A 22,665-nucleotide genomic window follows, 5' to 3' on the forward strand; every position below is an offset into this window, starting at 1 on the left:
GAGCGAGTGGTTCGTGCTCCGTCACCCTGAGCGAGTGGTTCGTACTCCGTCACCCTGAGCGAGTGGTTCGTGCTCCGTCACCCTGAGTGAGTTCGTACTCCGTCACCCTAAGCCAGTGGTTCGTGCTCTGTCACCCTGAGAGAGTGGTTTGTGCTCTGTCACCCTGAGCGAGTGGTTTGTGCTCTGTCACCCTGAGCGAGTGGTTCGTGCTCGGTCACCCTGAGCAAGTGGTTTGTGTTCCATCACCCTGTGCGAGTGGTTCGTGCTCCGTCACCCTGAGCGAGTGGTTCATGCTCCGTCACCCTGAGCGAGTGGTTCGTGCTCCGTCACCCTGAGCGAGTGGTTTCTGCTCCATCACCCTGAGCGAGTGGTTCATGCTCTGTCATCTTGAGTGAGTGGTCCATGCCCCATCACCCTGAGCGAGTGGTTTGTGCTCCATCACCCTGAGCGAGTGGTTTGTGCTCCATCACCCTGAGCGAGTGGTTTGTGCTCTGTCACCCTGAGCGAGTGGTTCGTGCTCCGTCACCCTGAGCGAGTGGTTCGTGCTCCGTCACCCTGAGCGAGTGGTTCGTGCTCCGTCACCCTGAGCCAGTGGTTCGTGCTCTGTCACCCTGAGAGAGTGGTTTGTGCTCTGTCACCCTGAGTGAGTGGTTCGTGCTCCGTCACCCTGAGAGAGTGGTTTGTGCTCTGTCACCCTGAGCGAGTGGTTTGTGCTCCGTCACCCCGAGCGAGTGGTTCGTGCTCCGTCATTTTGAGTGAGTTGTGAAATAACACCCGATTTTCTAGCTGTTTGCCGTATCAACGTGTTTTCTAAATTATCGAGTCAATTTTTTGTTCACCCATCACATGCAGCTGTTTATAAAGAATAATGTTTGTGAACATATCCCTGAAATGTCGATGTAAATGTAACGCAGTTTTTCGGTGAAACCTACTCAAGGCTTCTGGGTTGTTTTCAGTAAGTACTATAGTTGGACATCACACTGCCTCCAACCTGCCGATTCACAAAACATTGGCGATGTCGGCCAAGTACGTGTGTGTGTGTGTGTGTGTGTGTGTGTGTGTGTGTGTGTGTGTGTGTGTGTGTGTGTGTGTGTGTGTGTGTGTGTGTGTGTGTGTGTGTGTGTGTGTGTTGTTCAGAAAGCATAACATATTCTCTCTGCTAACTCCTCTACCCCCGAGTCTGTCTCTCTCTCTCTCTCTCTCTCTGAACATATCCGGACGGTGGTTATGTCTGGGCGGTGTTTGTCTCCAGACGTGTCCGGGCAGGGTTTGTCTCCGGATGTGTCTGAGCAGTGTTTGTCTCCCACCAGCTTTGCTCCAGACGCGGCCGGGCAGTGTTTGTCTCTGGACTTGTCCGGGCAGTGATTGTCTCCATACGTGTCCAGGCAGTGTTTGTCTCCAGACGTGTCCGGGCAGTGTTTGTCTCCAGACAACTTGGCTCCGGATGCGTCCGGGCGGTATTTATGTTTGGACGGAAGTTTTACCCAGTGTCTATTACATCACCCTGTCTGACTCGTTGCATTCATTCTTCGTGCCTGTTGTTTGTGTCCTTTATACCGTCCTTCACAACAGTAGGTTTCCTCTTTGAAATGATTTTTAGCTCACCTGGAATGTAGTTCCGGGGAGTTTATGGAATGGCGCATCTTCCGTCGATCCGTCTGTCCACAAACGCTTGAAACTCCTTCTCTGAAACTACACAAACGGTTTTGATGAAACTTGACCACAACCTTCATCACCATGTATATACCAAAGTTTGTTCATGGCATTAAAAAAAAATCTGGCCCTCAAAGTGTATACGGTGGTGGTGGGGGTGGAAAGGGGGAGGGTTCTCCCCAAAATAGGTATTTTCTCTCTTCTCAGAAACTACACACACAATTTCGATGAAACTTGATGACAACCTTCATCACCCATAATGTGCCAAAGTTTGTTCACGTTATTTAAAAAAATTGGGGTCTAAGTGGGTTTACAAGAGTGGTCGGAGAGGGGGGTGGGGTTGCTCCACAAAATAAGTATTTCCTATAACAATGGTTCATTGGTACATTTTGCTGATTCCGTCTCAGGTTGACTTCCTCCTTAGTATCCCCATTCTACCAGGTGAGCGCCCAGGTAAGGGGTAATGCCCCTATTTCTCTATTTTGTTTGATTGGCAGACAGGCAGACAGAGTAAAAATATTATCTCACTCCTCTCTGCGCATGCACAATCGATCGTTGTGATTTTCGGTGAAACAATTCAGTGACCCAATCTGCAAATCCTGTTAAACTTTCAAATGAATCAGATGAAAATGATGATTTTATGTGACCTTGATCTTTGCCCTTTTGACCTGAAAACAATAGGCTTCTTTCTTCCGTCTGAAAACAATAGTTCATTTATCTGACGCTCTAACCATTAGATCACCGAGTCTATTTACTTGAGGATGTCTCCCACCTGGCTCTCTTTTCTTCGTTTGGTCAGTCGAATCTGACCTCTCCAGTTACAGGTTGGGTTAGAGAAATCAATTATTTGCTCAAAGTGCCTCTCATGTATGGAATGCAAGCCGATAGTCTTCTGTTTTAAAGTAAAAAAACCCCCAAAAAACACCTTGTTTATGATGACTGAAGGTAGAGATAGAAAGTGCTTGTTGCATACCTGTTCATTTTTTGTCTTTGGGCAAACATGCGTATGTTCACTGTATGTTCTTTTTATGTTCCCAGTTTGCTCCCTGTATGTTCCCTGGATGTTCCCTGTTTGTACTCTGTATGTTCCCAGTTTGCTCTCTATATGTTCCCTGTTTGTTTACTGTCTGTTCAATGCATGTTACCTATATTTTGCTATATATTCCCTGTTTGATCTTTGAATGTTCTCTATATGTTCTCTGCATCTTCCATGTATTTTACTGTATGTTCTGTTTGTTCGCTGTTTGTTCTCTGTATGTTTCATGTATTTTACAGTATGTTCCCTGTTTGTTCTCTGTATTTTCCCTGTTTGTTTCATGCATTTTACAGTATGTTCTCTGGATGTTCAGTGTATGTTCCCTGTATGTTCTCTGTATGTTCAGTGTATGTTCTCTGTATGTTCACTGTATGTTCCTCGTTTGATCTCTGAATGCTCGCTATTTGTTTCTTGTTTGATATCCGTATGTTCTCTGTATGTTCGCTGGATGTTCCCTGTATTTTACTGTATGTTCCCTGTTTGTTCTCTGTATGTACAGTGGATGTTCTCTGTATTTTACTGTATGTTCCTTGTTTGATCTCTGAATGCTCGCTATTTGTTTCTTGTTTGATATCCGTATGTTCTCTGTATGTTCGCTGGATGTTCCCTGTATTTTACTGTATGCTCCCTGTTTGTTCTCTGTATGTTCTCTGTATGTTCCTTGTTTGATCTCTGAATGCTCGCTATTTGTTTCTTATTTGATATCCGTATGTTCTCTGTATGTTCACTGTTTTTTCTCTGTATGTTCCCTGTTTGTTCTCTGTATGTTCGCCGTATGTTCCCTGTATGTTCGCTGGATGTTCCCTGTATTTTATTGTATGTTCCCTGTTTGTTCTCTGTATGTTCGCTGTTTTTTCTCTGTATGCTCCCTGTTTGTTCTCTGTATGTTCCCTGTTTGTTATCTGTATGTTCCCTGTTTGTTCTCTGTATGTTCACTGTTTTTTCTCTGTATGTTCCCTGTATGTTATCTGTATGTTATCTGTATGTTCGCTGGATGTTCCCTGTATTTTACTGTATGCTCCCTGTATGTTCACTGTTTTTTCTCTGTATGTTCCCTGTATGTTCCCTGTATGTTATCTGTATGTTCGCTGGATGTTCCCTGTATTTTACTGTATGCTCCCTGTTTGTTCTCTGTATGTTCCTTGTTTGATCTCTGAATGCTCGCTATTTGTTTCTTATTTGATATCCGTATGTTCGCTGTATGTTCGCTGTATGTTCCCTGTTTGTTCTCTGTATGTTCGCTGTATGTTCCCTGTTTGTTCTTTGTATGTTCACTGTTTTTTCTCTGTATGTTCTCTGTATGTTTCCTGTATGTTCCCTGTTTGTTATCTGTATGTTCCCTGTTTGTTCTCTGTATGTTCTCTGTATGTTCACTGTTTTTTCTCTGTATGTTCCCTGTTTGTTCTCCGTATGTTCCCTATATGTTCGCTGGATGTTCCCTGTATTTTATTGTATGTTCCCTGTTTGTTCTCTGTATGTTCGCTGTATGTTCACTGTTTTTTCTCTGTATGTTCGCTGTATGTTCACTGTTTTTTCTCTGTATGTTCCCTGTTTGTTCTCTGTATGTTCCCTGTATGTTCACTGTTTTTTCTCTGTATGTTCCCTGTTTGTTATCTGTATGTTCCCTGTATTTTATTGTATGTTCCCTGTATGTTCCCTGTATGTTCTCTGTATGTTCCCTGTTTGTGTAATGTATTTCACTGTATGTTCCTTGTTTGATCTCTGAATGCTTGCTATTTGTTTCTTGTTTGATATCCGTATGTTCTCTCTACTTCACTGTATATTTACATGTTCTCCGTTTGTTCCCCGTTTCATTTTTTTGTGTACATTGTCGAGGCTCGTATGAGACCTAACACACAGAACATATAACAAAGGGAGCAGGAGACAAGAGGGGTGGAAGAGGGAAACACAAAGCAGTGGGGAATCGAGACATTAGGATGTCTGTGTAAGGGAAAAGGATGGGATGGGGTACACGGGGTAACCAAGATGGGCACTGGGAAGGAAGCAAAACAGGGTTGGTTTGAAGGAGGTTGGTTTGGGGTGGATGAACGGGTTAGATAAGATCGTGGTTTTGGATGGGGGAAGATGAGAGATGGTGGTGAATTGCTGTTTTGAAGACCTGGAGGGAAGAATGGGATTGAAGAGTGTGTGTGAGTTTGTTCTCGAGGTGGGAATAAAAAGATGAGTGAAAGAGTGAAGGTGAGCAGTGATTCTTGATTGTGGCAGTTTCACCAGAAGGGGGTTGCGGTAGAAGACAAACGGTTGTTCCTTGTTTGTTCCCGCGATGTTCGCTTTCTGTTCCCTCTTTATTCCCTTGTTTGTCCATTGTTCATTAACTGTTTGTTCACTGTCTGTTCCCTCTTTGTTCCATATATGTTTCCTATTTGTTCCCTGTTTGTTCCATGTATGCTCCTTGTTAACCTCCGCCATCGAAGATCGGAGGTTACTGTTTTCACCCCTTTCTGTTTGTTTGTTTGTTTGTTTGTGAACAGTATTACGGAAAAACTCCTTGACGGATTTCGACGAAACTTGGTGGGGGGGGGGGGGGTTAGGTCTGGTCCAAGGATCATGTCATTAGATTTTGGACTTGGTCCAAAATCCAATAGGGCCGCTATTGCGGCCATTTTCAAAAAATATTTTAATTTTTTTTTTTTTGCATTTCTACATGTTTTAAGTGATTTCCAACCCCCCCCCCCCCAAAAAAAAAATTGTTAGAGAAAAAAAAAATTTGTAACTTTTTTTTCATCAAAATTTCGATTATTTTTTTGCATTTCTACATGTTAAAAGTGATTTCCAACAAAAAACATGCCAAAATTATAATTGCGGCTGATTTTGGAACTTCAGGTGGATGTAAAATCCCATGTAAAATCCCATGTAAAAAAAAAAAAACCCATGTAAAATCAATTTCTGTCTCAAGGAATCTAGTTATGACGAATGAATTGAGTATCTTTTTCTTCTTTCGGCTGTTCCTGTTCGGGGTCGCCACAGCGGATAATCCATATGATCCGCATTGTGATTTGGCACATGTTTTACACCGGATGCCCTTCCTGACGCAACCCTGGTCGCCTCTTACGACACAGGGATATGGTACACCTATTTTAACCGGGTATACACCGGCCCAGTATACTGGTACTCATTTCGCCGACCTCGGAAGGATGACAGGCTGAGTCAACCCCCTGGTGTATTAATTCAGTGGCCCAACGGGGCTTGAATTCAGGACCTTTTGGATCCCAAGCCGCTGCCCTAACCACTGCGCCAACACCAGGCGTGAATTGAGTATGTAAAAGTTAAAAGTAAAAGGGAAAGTTGCAAACTATAACTCTGTGAGCACTGTTGACGTCAAATTGAATGAATAGGATATCAGGTTCACTTGAGTGACCAAGCAGTTTTGGCGGCGGAGGTTTTGCACTCTACTGAGTGCTCCCCCTCTAGTTGTTCCATGTTTGTTCGCTGTTTGTTGTGCATTAATTTTAGATGCTTTGTATGACCATGTACTTTGGTCTTCAGGTTAAAGTACACGTGTTGAGTTTTGTCCAAATATTTCACTTTTGTGCTCAGATTGTTCATTCTTCCTTTTTTATTTTTATAAAAAGGTGTTTTTCTCAAAAATAAAATAAAATAAAAAAAAAACTTACTTCTTTTTTCCCCATATGTATAAAAAGGTATTTTTATGGGGGGGGGGGGGCAGAAAGACAGCAGGCGTAGCTTGTATGACCATGAATTTGGCTTTACAACTAAGATGCATCTCAGTGCTTTTTCATCAATGTACTTTTAACAATGTACTTTTACATCAATCACAAGGACATGAGTAAATATGTGACAAATAATATATAGGACAGTGTATTGGATTTGAACACGAGTTTCCAGCGTTAACAGCCAAGAACAGATGGCATTCTTGATGTTTTAAAACCTCAATTGAGAAACACATGTCCAAGACTAAAACTGTGAAAATCTAGCTTTAACCTGAAGTGAACTGAGTGATTTTGAAATTTCCTGACTGGGGGGGGGGAGAGAAGGACTCCAAGCACCCCCTTAGATATTGGCCGTCGATGGTCCAATGAAATTGAAAATTTGCACAGGCACAGATCATAAAGTAATGATCATGATAAAGAAACAAAAAAATTTCACAATATGTTGACTTATCTAATTATTCTCTAATTAGTAATGCAATATGCTAATTTTATGCATTTTGCACAGAAACCTACAATTCCTGACACGGTCCTCGAGGTTGGTTGTTGTGATTGTTAACTGAGAGATGAGTTATTGATATGAAATTACAGATGTATGCAACAACAGGTCTAATAACAGTTTGCAGTCAGTTATAGTTTAGGGCTACATGCAAATGATTTCATACATCAAAAGAGGAAAAAGGAGTTGGACCAATTGAGAATAGAGAGGGTATGTGGTTTGGGGAGGAAGAGGAGAAAATATGGAAATATACAAGAAAGTGGTGAAAAAAAAGAGAAAACTTGGCCGTTGTGCTTAAATAATGAATAAATGTGGCCTTATGGAGGTCATGAGATCAAAGCAATACTGAAATTATATTTCCATACCAGTGACTTTTTCACGAAAGATGAAAGGTTGGCCGAGACCTCGACGTACGCACACTTGCACCTGTCTGAGCCATCCAGCCCGCATTTGAATCCCCAGCCAGTTGCTTCCACCTGTCGAGTGTGCATACCTTGAGGGTTTGAATATAGCCCCCAGCTATAAACTGCCATCCTGATGTCTCACAGGCAGTCCCTCGGATGGATGTAAAACTGGGCGTCCCATATGCATCCAAAACGAAATGAATCAACAAGAGGTGAACTCAGTTAGGATATTTATTTGAAACAACCATAACAAAAGAAACTTCATTGTACTTTTGTGAATGGCACAATGCAACACACCACTGCACAGACTTTGCCCTACCGCAGTGACGATACAACAGGAAACCACGGCTCGCCGCAGGGTAGCCAGACAGAGGACTGTACGAAATCTTAAAAGATTCTCCATAATTGACCATATTTTTATTTATAACAACATAATAAAATGTTTACTTCTGTTTTCAAAAGCAAAACGAACAGATAAGCGATGATAGCGGACTGAATGCATTTCGGCATATAATGTTTGGTTCGACCATTGCCTCCATACACATCACAAAAACACTTAAAAAAAAAAAAAAACTCGAATCTAAAGAACAGCTGTCGTGTGATCGATAACATAGAGACTTAATTAATACACCCTTTGGCCGTGCGCAAAATCTAATAATCTTCTTCCCAACCCTGCTTGAAGGTTTTGTGAATTGTGTGCCTTTGTACGGAGACAGGACATTCCGAATGAAAATGTAAGTCAAACATCAACGGTGAATATTCCGACACTCATTACCCACAGATGTACTTTGATGAACGGTCTACACATCAGGTACCGCATCATTGACAACACCAGGCCCTTTAAGATGAAAATGCAGCAAAATTATTCGGAGGTAAAACATGTAACAAGACAACATATTTCCAAAGGGTAACACAGACTGAAAGCTTTGGTTTAATCAGAGCAGAGAGAAAATAAATGAGAAAAAGTACCAATATATATATATATATATATATATACACACACAAACATGTCATAAAACCTGAAAAGAACTGCAACAGGAATGATAAAATCTATCAAAGAGAAAACTGAAGACAGATACATGGAAACATTGCAACAACAATCAATTAAACTTGAACAAAAAGCCACCCAGCGATCATAGACAACTATAAAAAGAGCCTCGAAACAAAATTACTCTGAATGACATTTAAAGGACACTCCAAGATGATGAAAATGTGAAATAAATGAAAACACGATTTTCCAATACAAACGGAGACCGTACTTGTGGGCCTCACCACGCGCAACCACCAAGCCCGAAAGATTAAACCCAGAGATGGGACGAAACATACCAATCACTACATCCAGAATCAAACAAACACATCTCTTTGTGCAGTATTTTACCGCTCTTTTGACTTCAGGATAATGTGTGTGGCTAATACTCAAAAGTAAAAAAAAACACAAAAACAAAATATTTAAATCTCTTAAATGTACGCAAATATTTGTGATCAAGCACCTCGTCACGTGACGTGCCACATCGTCTGTTAGACCAACAAAAAGCTCGCTACAAAGTGTGTTTTTCTTTTCCGAAGAATTTTAAGAGAGCAAGCCTCAGTGATTTATCGAGGGGCATCTTGACGGGGCACAAAGATCATCCGGTCCCCCAAAATAATACGTCGTTGCACTGACAAACTCCGAGCAAGAAGATGTCTACCTTGAGTCGCTCCACTTGAGGTTTTAAGCTTTCATCAAGCAAATTATCAAGAAAGAGCAGCTCAAGAGTGACTCGGCGCAAAATATGGCAATGTTTCCATGAAAAACTTTACGTCACGAGTCAGAATGCAACATCTGGTGAAAGTTCATGGATGCTCAATCTCCAAACCAGTGCAAGGAACGGAAATGTCCATCGCTATTATTTCCAGGAGCATTAAAATTGAGAATTCATGGAACCGGTGAAATAAACATTTTGTGCTCTTTCAGATCATCTTTCACCCAACACGTGGCAAAAACAAGCACATCGTTGTCTTGGATTCACGTCGTCACTCAAACGACGTCGGTTGCAGAATGCAATCAATATCAAGATCAGTTGCACCTTCATCTGGCATGATTGAGATCCTCCCCCCCCCCCCGCCGTATCAATTTGATCATGTATCCCAAATCGGTGCAAACGTTCCAAATTGTTGTAAGGCAATCCAGGATGGCAATGTCATCCATGTGTTCCATATTGTGCTTTGAGTACCTTGTACAATGTACTAGATCTACCAAGAACATTCTTTTGCAGCACTATAATGGTACCGACATGTACCAAGCGTTAACGGTTCAAAAATCCCACAGCCTATGAAACTGGAATATATTTGTTGGCATGGTAACCATTTTAATGAGACCACAGGTGGGTTCTGCGGTGGACAAAGAGAATTTTGTATTTTCTTGCCGTGGGGGCCGGCGAATGGATGAAGCAAAAACCACACCTGACATAAACCAGAAAGTTGTCTTACACTGACTGTACCCTTATCTTACATTCATTAACATCGAGCCTCATAATTGCAGGAGGAACATTCCAAGAAAAAGACAAAGCAATGGTGTTGGGTAATATAATTATATTCAGTGATTATCACCTTTTTTGGGTATTCTATTGTATTTGAAGAAACAAGACCATCAACTTGTTTTAGTTATTCCAAAAAAAAATATAGCTGAGATTTGAGGTCGACACACGGAGAGACAAGTTTTTGTACGAGAACGTCGCTCGGTGGAGCGCATCCCTCCGCCAAGCCGAACTGTTTGCATTGCGCATCCCACTGATAGGCCGAATATGAATCCAGACCTGAACGAAAACCGAATCCGCTTGTTCTTGTCACCGATTCATCTCATCCACAGAGTTTGGTCATGATGCGTCCACAACTTTTTGAGATATCTCACACAGACGGACAGACGGACAGTGGTGAAAACATAACCTCCATCCACCTTCCGTGGCGGAGGTAATGATTAATAAAAGGCACCGTAACCACATTCTAAACCCTCCAACAGCTCCCTAAACCAGTGGGATAGGAACACATCCTTCAACACTGTCTGCAGGTCCATTTTGTGAAATGCAATGGATTGTAGCAAACACCATCATCAAAACAACAGTTAGTTATCGAAGTAATGATTGCAGGAGACTGTTAACCCTGTCCTGGGAAGCCGAGTTCACTCGGAAAAATTTCCACCTCTCACCTAGTTATGCCAAATGACGTTTCTCCAAAATATCTTACGGCTAAAGCTTTAATATACGTAGTCGAGAAAAAGGAAAAAACATCAGAGGCACAACACACACACACACACACACACACACACACACACACACACACACACACACACACACACACACACACACACACACACACACACACACACACACACACACACACACACACACGTAGTTCAAGGTTGATGTGGACTCTATTCCGGAAAAACACAAAAAGTACAGGTGAGCTTGATGAAACGTCACCTATTTCTTCAGGTATTCCCTTGCCTCACATACGCGATTGTCCAATCATTATGCTCGCTGTGCCTTGACACCTGTGTATAAATCTTTGGGATGGGTAGACTGTATAGCAATTTCTGGACACATGCTTTGACGTCTTCATCGTTCACAAACTCAATGCCACCCAAATGTTCTTCGAGTGGTCCAAATGCCTGTTTTTCTGGCTCATGCCTGAACCTCGAATGTTTTTGGAATATGGGACCAAGAATATCTCGATCCACTCCTTGCCTGGCTTGGTTCGATTCTCGCACGAAATGATCCAATGAGGTCTCATCACTTGTCACAATCTTATTCAATAAACCATTCGATTCCCTCTGGTAGCATTCCAGGAGCTCGTGTTGAAACAGCCTCACAAGTTATAGATTTCGATGAAACACGAAGTCCTTTGTTTATCCACCTTGCGCTAACCTTATTGAACTTCAAGTAAGGATGAATGATTGTTTCCACACTTCCAACACCGACATCCACTTATCCTGCAATTTCGGCTCAAGTGATCCGGGGATTCTCCAAAATTAGCTGCTCAATACGTTTTATGTTTGCTTCATTGATTGAAATTAGTTGCGTGCTATGATATCCAAGATCGCGCACGAATTTGTGGCCATTTTAAAACTCACTGCAACATTTAAACAAACTGTGTGAAAGTCATGAATCACCAAGTTGCACAGATAGTCTCCCGTGGAACTCAGCCGTTTGTTTTACCTTCACCAGGAACTTCAAGAGACACCTCTATCCCACTTCACAAGTGATTATGCTGGCCGCCATCTTGATTTTGCCCAGGGTGCTTTGACTACTATCGACGTCACTTCCTGCATAACTTGCTCGGGGAAGAAAATATTGCACAAACTTTCAGCAGTGAACTATTATTTTTACATATTCTGTAATGAAACATCCACCTGAACCTTGAACTGCAGATATATATATATATATATATATATATATATATATATATATATATATATATATATATATATATATATATATATATATATATATATTTCTGAGCCAAACACGAGGAGACGCAAGTTATTGTATTGCCAGCAACGAGGAGAGATATTCTTCATTCATGTGAACTCACAAACATTTTCATTTGAAATGAACATTCACCTACAACACTGTTGCCTCTGTTTAGTGAACACTTTTCGAGATAAACCTTTGTTTCCACACAAATGCTTATTTCCCATGAAGTTAATGTGTTTACTCTCGGAGAAGTGACAGCAGCATCAAAGGCCAGGGGCTAGACGGACATCTGACCATGCCATACGATACATATCAAAGGCCAGGGGCCAGACGGACATCTGACCATGCCACATGATGAATATCAAAGGCCAGGGGCCAGACGGACATCTGACCATGCCATACGATCAAAGGCCAGGGGCCAGATGGATATCTGACCATGCCATACGATCAAAGGCCAGGGGCCAGACGGACATCTGACCATGCCATACGATGCATATCAAAGGCCAGGGGCCAGATGGATATCTGACCATGCCCCCATGATGAAACTAAAACAAAATTCAAGGTTTGCATGAGTCTAAGTTCCAACAGGTTTAAATTTGTGTTCTAAAAGTGAACGTTTTACCAAGCAAGTTTGTGAAAACGAGGCAAACATGAATTTTGCAAAAATTGAGTCGGGGTCAATGGGCACCCTTCAACTTGGAGCAGGCCACCGTAAAAAATAAAAAAAAAACCGGCACGCTCCATTTAAACTGGTTATCTACTGCTTGACAAGATGAGTTTAACCTCCAACCTGAAAAAGAAAAAAAACCTCAACTGATTAAAAAATTTTTTTTTTTAAATAACTCAATTACCGTTCTCCACAATAAAAAGAAATCTCAACTTCAAAAGAATTAATTAAAATAACTAATGATGAGGAGAACCAGCAAAAGTTCAGCTTTGGGTATGTTCAGCTACCGTTTGTTGTTAAAGTTTCAAAAAACAAACTTTTCACCGATTACAGTTCACCGAGAAATGTTTGCATTACACATTTATAATTGATAATTGTGTGTGTATAATGGTGGATAAAACAGATCCTTCACAGTGAAGCAGGACCGTGAATTGATTGCGGAAAAGCAGTCGATGTGTTGCTGTAGAAGGATGATGGAACGCAGCGATGAAGGAATTACAGTGGGCGCGGGCTATACTCGGGCAGTTTTTCAATCTTCTCTCGGTCTTCAGCCGTCTCATCACGGGCGAGGAAAAGCGAGTGAGCAAAGCCCATTGCCACCTGCAGCAGATGGTGTGAGAATAAACGTGATGATGATGATGGAGCAAGAACAAAAAATGGAGTTCAAAGCAAACGAGAAAATGGAAATAGCTCGGACTGGATTCATGGCCGTGTGACCCCATGGTTGACCTCAAGAGGTAGAGCTAAAGCAAGGACTGTTGGTCATTTGTAATTGTCAAAGTCAGTCATGAGCCTGAATCTATAGATTTAATGAGGCATCGAGGTTGCGGCAAGGTTGCTCTAGAGGTGGTTGTTAAACAAGACCCAGCTATAAACTGTCATCCTGGTGCTTCCCAGGCAGGGTGATTCATCAATGTGTGTGCTGTCCCTCGGATGGACGTTAAACTTTCTAGGTGTCCTTCCCGAAGAGGAGGCAAGCTAACGCCGGTACACCCTGAACAAATTCCAAATTCCTGCCATCACCTTCCTGTGGGATGCCACCCCACAGTCATATGCTGCATAGAAACAATAAGAATGGATCTGAGATGAGAATTTCAAGGCAAGAGTTCAAATACCTCCTGGATGTAGATTCCATCCAGCTTCTTGAGCTCCTGTGGCACAGACGAGGATCGTGGCCGACCCTCTCCATACCCCTGAAAAAAAAGGTCCCAAAATCATTAAATAAATAAATAAAAACAACAAGAAGCACTCAGCGAAAATAACTTACTCCTTTGATGAAAATGAGTGGGATAATATTTTTACTCTGTTTGTCTGCCTGTCAAACAAACTTGAAAATCATTCCAAAGAGGAAACTTTGTGTTTTTAAGGATGTTATAAATGGCACAAACAACAGGCGCGAAGAACTAATGTAACGTGTCAGATTGGGTGATCTAATAGACACTGGTAAAACGGTGGTGCCACCAGGAATTAATTAATTTATAAGCCTTTAAACCTTTCTTTAAACTCCTGCAAACCTTTATTTAAATTGAATGATATGCTTCAACACTGGAGAACAAAAATTGCTTTCATTATATTTCCAAGAACCTCGAGTTTTGCAGAACTCAGACATGTTCTATGGGGTGGTGTATGCAATAGGAGTTGTCAAGTGCACCTTCTGGGAAGCTGGCGTGGCATGGGAGAGGGTGCAGTATTGCACCAGCGACGGGTATGACAAGTCATTGAGGGGGGGGGAATAGAAGGACGGGAAGGGTGGATAGTGATGGGCACAAAGAGGAGGAAGATGAATTGCAGATGATGGGCAGGAAGAAGAGGAGAATGGCAAAATGAGGTAAAGCAAGAAGACGAGGACGATGAAGATGAAGAGCAGCATGAACTGGAGGATAAGCTGGCCAACAAAATAGAGTAAATGAGGCTCATAGCACTCAGAGAAAGACCACAACTCTACAAAATAGAACATAACAAAGGGACAGAAAATACTGGAGAGGAAGAGCCAACACGGCACTCAGAAAAATCATTCCAAGGTCAACCGGATTGAAGGAAATCAACACTCTGAGCTTTGCGGCAGCATGGCTCGTTCAAGAAAAAGTGACAGGAAAACATCATCGCAAGAAAAATAAACCAGGCCCTCCACACAAAGACCAAGTACCACCATGGAAATGGGGACAAATGAAATAGAGAACAACTGAGAAAGAAAACAGGACAAATGCAGCAGTTGATATGAGGAAACAAAAGTCCAAAGCTATTAAAGAGAATCCAATGTATGTATGTACATGTATATATATATATATATATATATATATATATATATATATATATATATATATATATATATATATATATATATATATATATACATATATATGTATGTATGTATCTCCAAGGACAAAGACCTAAAGGTCATGGTTGCTAAAAAAACTCAAAATGGAAATGAAGAGCAAGGAAGATAAAAAAAAAATTTTATGATGAAGTTAACAAAGGGGAAAAACAAAACCAGTTGTTAGACAAGGTAATGATGGCAATGATGAATGGCTCACAGAGGGTAATGAAATGGTAGACCAAGAAAGCCATACTTAAGCATAAAACCAGAAGAAACAAATTGTCCACAGCCTGGATAGACGACAAAAAAGCTTTTGATTGTGTCCGACATTCATGGATGATAAAATTGTACAAAATCAATCCCCAAATAATCAAACTGATTGAGAAAGCAATGGAGCTTTGGAATAGCACATTGATACTGCAACACTCGGAAGGAAGGATCAAAATAGCAGCAGTGAAGATGTGTCGAGGGATCTTCCAAGGTGATATAGCATTTCGCCCCTCCTGTTTTGCCTGGCCCTGGACCCACTGAGAAACCTCACTAATGAGCAAGGACATTGATACACCCTGTACGTGCATTAAGAGAACTTCCAAGGAGTCAGGGAATGTGAAACATCTACCGTACATGGATGATCCAAAACTCTTTGTACCAAAGACAAAAAATTGGTAGAACAACTGAAATTAGTGAAACAGTACTCGACATTCGAATGGAATTTGGCCTCAGTAAGTATGCACTTTCGTACAAGGTAAACCAACAAAAAAACGGACAACATAAATATCGACTGAGATACAACAATAAAGGATCTCAACAGCAAAGCATCATACAAATACCTCATTGTATAAAAGGGCCACCAAATATGTCACAAACAATTGCCAAAGAATACGTGTGTCGAATGAGGCTGATCCTGAAAACTAACACAACAACAAATACAGCCGTAACAATTGCAAAAAGACAAAATAAAAATACAAGATGAAATATCAACAGACGTGTAGTGACAAATGTGAGAAAGACAAAAGAGCAGAAAAATATTTTTAAAAAGAGTTTGACACATTGGGAATGGACAAAGAGAGATTACTGGAATGGTTGAGAAGAGGTCAGCTCAATTGGGACAGAAAATGAATTATTATAAATGCCCAAGACCAAGGACACTACATGAATGGTTTAAGAAATGGTGGGACTGAGTCAATCGGACAAGTGTTGGTTCTGCAAGGTCGAAACAGAAAGTACAAGCCACCTCCTATTGGGATGTAAAACACTCATGGCAGAGCAGCTGTACACACAAAGGCACAACATGCTATGTAGAGTAATCCACTGGCACATTTGCAAAAATGTAATATCCCAGTTCCATAAAACTCATGGAAACACAAACCAAAAGCACTCATTGAAAACAAGGACAGAATGGTCACGTACGACCTATTATCCCATCTTATGTGAGCATAGAAAACAAAGCACTTTGACAGGACGTAATATTCAGATACCAGGTGCAGATCCATGATTTTAGGTTGGGGGAAGATGCAAAAATTTACATTGCACTGAAAAATATAATTTTGCCGAGCAGGGCGAGTGGGACATTTTTTTGTGGGACTATTCCCACACATGTTTTTTTTTTTCTAAAGACGATTCTAAATATAGACAAAGAATGCTCTAATACACTTGAAAAGTACTCCGATGAAAAAACTTTCGTTCAAAACTCAACATTTATTTTAATTATTGTCTCATCATAAAAATCCCATTGAATGAAACACAGACATTGCATATAATGAAACAACTGACATAATGATCAAAACAAATCAATGTCTGACGTATTGAACAAGGTCTGACATGGAAGTGACCTTCGATCAGAATTATGGTTTTGCTATAAGTTGAACATTTGCCTTAAACATCTCGATGATGTGAATCACTCGTAACAAAGATTTCTTCTCCAACACATTTGATGCCGATTGTTGTGCACCATGGAGAATTTCCCACGGTCAAAAAGCATGTTCTTGAGTCTTGAAAACACAAACTGATTGCCAAATTCAAACAGAATGATGGGGACTCTGGATTATCTGATATTTAGGATACCATTCCACTTCTTGGTTCACGAATGGTTCAGAGAAAAGAAGCATCTCCGATGACAAATCATTCCGGTAATTCATTAATCATGAAGTATCCACCATGGGAACAAACTGAATGATACAATTCAGATCCATTTTGAACGCAACGCTCAACATCAGCTGTGGTCTGAGGAATATCGGATGATCCCACATTCCATGACCACATCTTCGGTTATATACACCTCAATACATCTGAAAAAAAAATGATCGCTTTTGATGGCAGGGAAGGTGCATAATGGGGGAGCGCACGGGTGTGCCTCCCTCAATACAAAAAGGACCATAAGATATTGCTAATTGAGGTTTCAGTACCCAGTGATTTTGGTCGAAATAACGCAGGAATCAAGAAAACGACCAAATATCATGATCTCAAGAATGAAGCGAAAAGATCCTGGAAGCCGAAGAGCACCAAAATTGTTCCAGTGATAATAACTGGAGCAATGCGAATGATACAGAAGAACCTCAACAAGTTCCGACAAACCATTCTTGGGAACATTACTACAAATGAACTGCAGTTGGAGGCTGTCCAGAGCTGTGACGTCCCTGAAAAGAGACCTTGGAACAAAACTCTGCGAACAAGAAAGTTTCACAAATTAGGCCATGAATCACGATGCTTCACTGAAACGAAGGTGGACACTTTGAGTCATGGAAGGGCTCCGTTCCACCCTCTGAAACGCTAATTATGGAGATAACAATCAACGGCACAGACACAATATATATATATATATATATATATATATATATATATATATATATATATATATATATATATATATATATATATATATATATTGTTGCGGATTCGCGCCCGCCGGCTTGCGAGCGGCCACGTAACTCGAATCGCGGCACATCGCCCACCGGACGGACAATCCCGTCGTGACCCTCTCGGACTAACGCCGGGAACTAGTCACGGGTGGGCCTTTCGGCCTCACCACGATCGTGCCAATCGGCGCCCCGCGTGGGATAGGGTTGCTCGCCAAATTCGACCTACCGAAGTACCCACACAGAGGGTAGACCGGGCGATCGCACCTCGCCGCAGGTCAACTTCGGACACGGGCCACTTTAAGCGACCCGTTCCGTACTATCGGGATAACCGAGCGGTGTTATTGTCGGCCTCGACGGTTCGATTAATTCTCGGGCGTATTTAGCCCACTACCAACCCTTTACGTGAAGTAAGATGGAGATTCAATAAAGGAAAAGACGAAGCGAAACGGGAAAAACAGTTCAACATAAAGCACATTTATTTCGCGATGGCACACGGATAGCACACATATACAATTATACACCAAAAGCAAATGTAAAAATAGAAGAAACACACAATTCTGCACAAAAAGCAAATGCAACAATGCAGATCTAACCGACTACCGAGCACACGGCAACACTTATACAGTTTTACTTCACAGACGGCGCCGACAACACATATACTCAAAGCAAAAGAAAAAGGGACCACCCTCAACGATGAGGGGGGCAGACGGGCCTGGGGCCGAGACCGCGTCGAGCCTACCCGTCTGGTGATGAGCCGCAAAATGGCGGTGGCGCCCCGACTCCGCGGGCCTCGCGGACAGTGTCTGGAATGGGGTGGGAACGGGGCCCCCTTCTCACACTATCTCAGCGCGGGGGGAAACAGGAGGGGGTTGTTGATGCTCGGGGGGATGAGGATATCTCGCTGGCTCGGGTCCCGCGACGAGCGTCTCCACCGCGACCTCGGTCGCGTTATCGGCCTCCCCTCTCCGCAGCTCCCCGACTCTGACACGAGCGCCCTCTCGACTGCCTTCGCCGCCGCCACCTCTCCAACTCTCCCACTCTCCACAGCTCCGTCCAACTGCTTTCTCCGACTCTTCTCTTCTCAACTCTCCTTGACTGACTCTTTCCAACTCAACTGCCAACTCTTCCCAACTCAACTGCCAACTCTTCCCAACTCAACTCTCCGACTCTTCCCAACTCAACTCTCCGACTCTTCCCAACTCAACTGCCTTTTTGGCGAGCGAACGCGGCCCTTTATAGCCCCCGTGGCTTCGCTCCTTCACCTTCGACCCTTTACCTCTGGCTGGCTCCCCATTGGACAGAGGAAAAGCGGGCGTGAATGCTTTTTGATCCGCGAATCTGCATATAGCGATTATACTCCGACGCACCTGGAGGCGGGGCCAAATCGCCCCATGCTCACTGATAGGACGGAACAGAAGTGGGCGTGAATCGTTTTTGATCCGATTTCTTCGGAAAGGCTGGTGTTTTTGCACCCGCCGCTCGGCGCGCGCCCTGCACGAGTCCAGCATCGGTGTCCACAAGCGGCGCGGGAATGGCGGTGATGCGATGGTTGCAAGAGCGAGATGTGACGGCAAGGGTCGTGGCTGTGGTTGTGAAGCGGCGTTGCGGTTGATGGTTGTTGTGTGATGGCTGTTGAGACGTGGTTGGTGGTGGTAGTAATGGTAGTAATGGCGGCTGGTCCAAAATAAAGATAGTAAAAGAAAAACGGCTATCTAGAAGGGTCGCAGCCCGAATGAATGACATTTATTCCCTCTAAACAACGGGTTTGGGCCTAACTACACATATACATACAGAGATATCTCACCTAAGGGACCTGAATGGTGGTTTGCGAATTTCGTCAACCACAACACTACCCCCTCCCCTTTTTACAGACTCGTCCCGAGTCGTCAAATTTTCGTGTGCCATCATGTGTAGTTTTCCCCTAGTACATTTTACCTACGGATCCCTGAGTGCGACATTCATGGTATTCGTGTCCCCAAAATAAATAACCTGAGGGCTGAGTAACTACCTAAACAAACTCACTCACACGGACGACTTAAATAAAATTGCCGGCGCTAGGACAGACATGCCGGGGGCGCACTCATATTTACAGTACATCTTAACCTTAACTTACAAATTTTACACTAAACCATGGCCCAGGATCACTGAACTCTGCAAAAAGAAAGCAGTTAGCAGGGAGCCAGGCTGCTCGCATGCAGTCTCTGGCTCAAACAATGCAGGTGACAGGGAACGTGGCCGGCTGCTCACACGCAGTCCAAGGCCTTCCCTTTTGAACTGAACGCAGTGAACCACAACGGGGCATGGGCTGCACAAACGCAGTCTCCGTGCCAGCTCAAGTGGCACACGCAATGAGCACAACGAATGGATGGATGAATGGATGCACGCAAACACGGTGCACGGGCCGCCACTGCAGGCCCGTGTTGTAGCTGCCAACAGGGCAGTTCTTGCAGCTTGCAAACTGTTGCTTTCTGATCCTGGCGCACATGGCAATGAACAGGGGGGGCAAAGCAAAAGTTGAACGGGGCTGTTGAACAGGGGCAGTGGGCATGGCATGGCAAAGGTGATCAGGCAAACACAGCCTGCAGAACAAGGCCGCTGCAGGCAAACACAGCCGGCAGATGAACTGGCCGGCACAGGCCTTGCAGAAAACAGCTGCAGACGATCCGGCCGGTACAGGCCTTGCAGCACAGCAGCTGCAGCCGATCCAGCCGGCACAGGCCTTGCAGCAAAACAACAGCTGCCGATGAAGTTGGCCGGCCTCTGCCTTGCAGCAACGCAGCCAGCAGATGAAGCTGGCCAGCCTTTGCCGTTCAGTGGAGGTTGGTGGAGGGAGTGCGGTGGTGCTGGCCACTCGGAAGGCGGGCTCGGACCTACCCTACGGTCTCCCTCCCAACCTATCGCCTTTGCCTGTCACTGTCTATACCCACTCCCTTAATTTGTCAAACCCCAATTTAGCCCCAACTTTTTTTCTTTTTTTTTTTACTTCCCCACTATAAATCGTCCCCTAACCCCCTGTACCGTCCTTGTTCGGCTAACCTATCCTGTCACCTAGCCTACTCCCAGCCCCTACGTTCCCTTCCCGGAGGGGAACAAGGGAGAGCTAAAATCCTGTGTCGAGGCCCAATTCAAGCCTCAGGATGGCCTCCCCAGACTTCAGCGATCTAACCCAATGTGGGTCCAGCGGCCCACAACGAGAGCGAGGGGATGGATGGTGCGGAGGGGTACACTTCCTATCTACCCTAACCATTTAACTGTTAAACTACCCCGGGGCTTTCAACAAGCGCCTCTCGCTTAAACTATTGGTTCTAACAACCCAGATTCCCGTCGCCTGTGTTGGTGTCCTTACAATTTTGGGCCTCGCCCCCCAATTTTCTTCCCGTGCCCTCACACGGTCTCATGGCTGGGACACGTGGCTCCCTTTGGCAGGCACGACCCTCTGCTGATTCTCCGACGATGGCACCCCCGGGCACTACACTGCCTCCGAGCCTACCAGCTCCCTAAACACCGGGGAGTGCCCCCCATGGCACCTCCCCTGAAACGCACACGTGGCAGGCTGGCTTCTCAGGCCCCTTTCCGAGGGTCACCCGTGCCCACAACACTGCCCACGCGGCTAATGGCGCCCCGGGCCCCCGCACCAAGCAGGCGCACCCGTGCCCACTACGCTATCCCGGCCTCCCATGGGCCCTTGGCCTACTACGGCCGACTAGCCTGGTGCCCGGGGTACCCACTCAGCGATACTCACCTTTCGCAGCCACGCTCCCAGCCAGTCAACAGGGCTCCTGCACCCCTCCAAACGGGTTTCGAGCCTACACTCCCACCAACAACAAAACAACCTCCATTTTTCAGTTTGACTAACCCCCTAACTCAGTCTACACTGACCCCGGGGTCCCTTGGGCAGGAGTCACTCCTCTCCCCAATCACTCGTCGCACCATGCAGTCCCCATTCGCTCCATACACACAGACCCGCTGGCCTCACTCACTCACCAAGCACATGCTTCCACTTCACTCACCAACAACTCTTCAACACACTCACCGCTGAACTCTGCCATCCTTCTAACTACCTCCCCTAACTAACTCGTGCTCCCACGTCGTCCCTTAAACTACAGCACGTTCCTTTTAACACTACGTAGCTAAGCTACGTCCCCACTACACATTCACTGTCTGTCACTGTTCTCAAATGTCCCAAAAATTATTTACCCAACCTAAATCTCGCTATCATCCCTCTAACTAATCCATTCCACGGGCCCCATGAGGACTTACCCCTGCCCCATGGAGCCGGTCTAGCTAAGCTAACCCTTCCCCCTAACTAGTTTCCATCCTGTGCCCTGGTCAAGGGGGTCTTCCACCCCTTGCCCAGGAATCCTGTGCACCCGAAAGTGAGGCTTGCTTTTTTTTCTTTCTTTTTTTTTTTTACATGCGCAGCACCAGCGCGGCAACTCACAGCTCGCGCACTTTGCACCTGCCCGTGACGTCATGCAGCTGCACGTGTACCTCGTCCCTCCTTGGACGGTACCATCCAGCAGGGATACCCCTCCTGCCGGATTCCAACCCCACGTGCAGCCATGACGTCACCGTGCGCATAAAAAAAAACACAAGCCCCACGTCTCGAGGGGTTCCCCACGCGAACACATGTGCGTTGCCCGTTGGAGCTTAACACACACGATCGCGTGGAGAACCCGTCCGGTCCAAATCCGTAATCCTGCCTAAACTTTGTCCGTCCGCGGGATCGGCAAATCCACCGCGTGCGTTTCCGGACCGGGACTTCATTCCCGCAAGCGAGCACGTGGGGGCCTCGTGCGTTGCACAGCACGGACCTCGTGCTCGCTGCTGGGTGAACCCGGCACGGTCCCCGAAACAACTACAGCCGCTACTCGGCTTTCTTTCTTCTGTCGCCGTCTCCGTCTCCATTCCACACACGCACTCCCGCGTGTTACGACGCTCACATACCTCACCATTAAACTCACACCGGGAGACGCGGCTGCATGTTCACACATGCCGACCGACATCTCCCTTACACACAAAGACCTGGCACACGCTGTCTCTCTCACACTCGGCCGCTCACTCACGCGTGCCATTTCCCTCACACTACCC

At 44.4% G+C, this 22,665-nt stretch overlaps 1 protein-coding gene across 2 annotated transcripts in view; it reads right to left on the reverse strand.

Annotated features, from left to right (window-relative positions):
• Window positions 1–7,496: 7,496 nt before the first annotated feature.
• LOC147029088 (protein RCC2-like) overlaps window positions 7,497–22,665 on the reverse strand; it is a 164,158-nt gene continuing 148,989 nt past the window's right edge. For both annotated transcript variants that reach the window (XM_085880054.1, XM_085880053.1), the window contains 2 exons: window positions 13,515–13,592; window positions 7,497–12,999 (listed from right to left, as the gene is read on the reverse strand). In XM_085880054.1, the coding sequence (XP_085736180.1) occupies window positions 12,895–12,999; window positions 13,515–13,592 (183 nt within the window). In that variant the 3' untranslated portion in view covers window positions 7,497–12,894. The remainder of the gene's footprint in view (window positions 13,000–13,514; window positions 13,593–22,665) is intronic.

This window comes from Eptatretus burgeri, chromosome 4 (genome assembly GCF_056783735.1).
Source record: "Eptatretus burgeri isolate ZD-2024b chromosome 4, Ebu_testis_v1, whole genome shotgun sequence".
In the NCBI taxonomy this organism is placed as follows: Eukaryota; Metazoa; Chordata; class Myxini; order Myxiniformes; family Myxinidae; genus Eptatretus; species Eptatretus burgeri.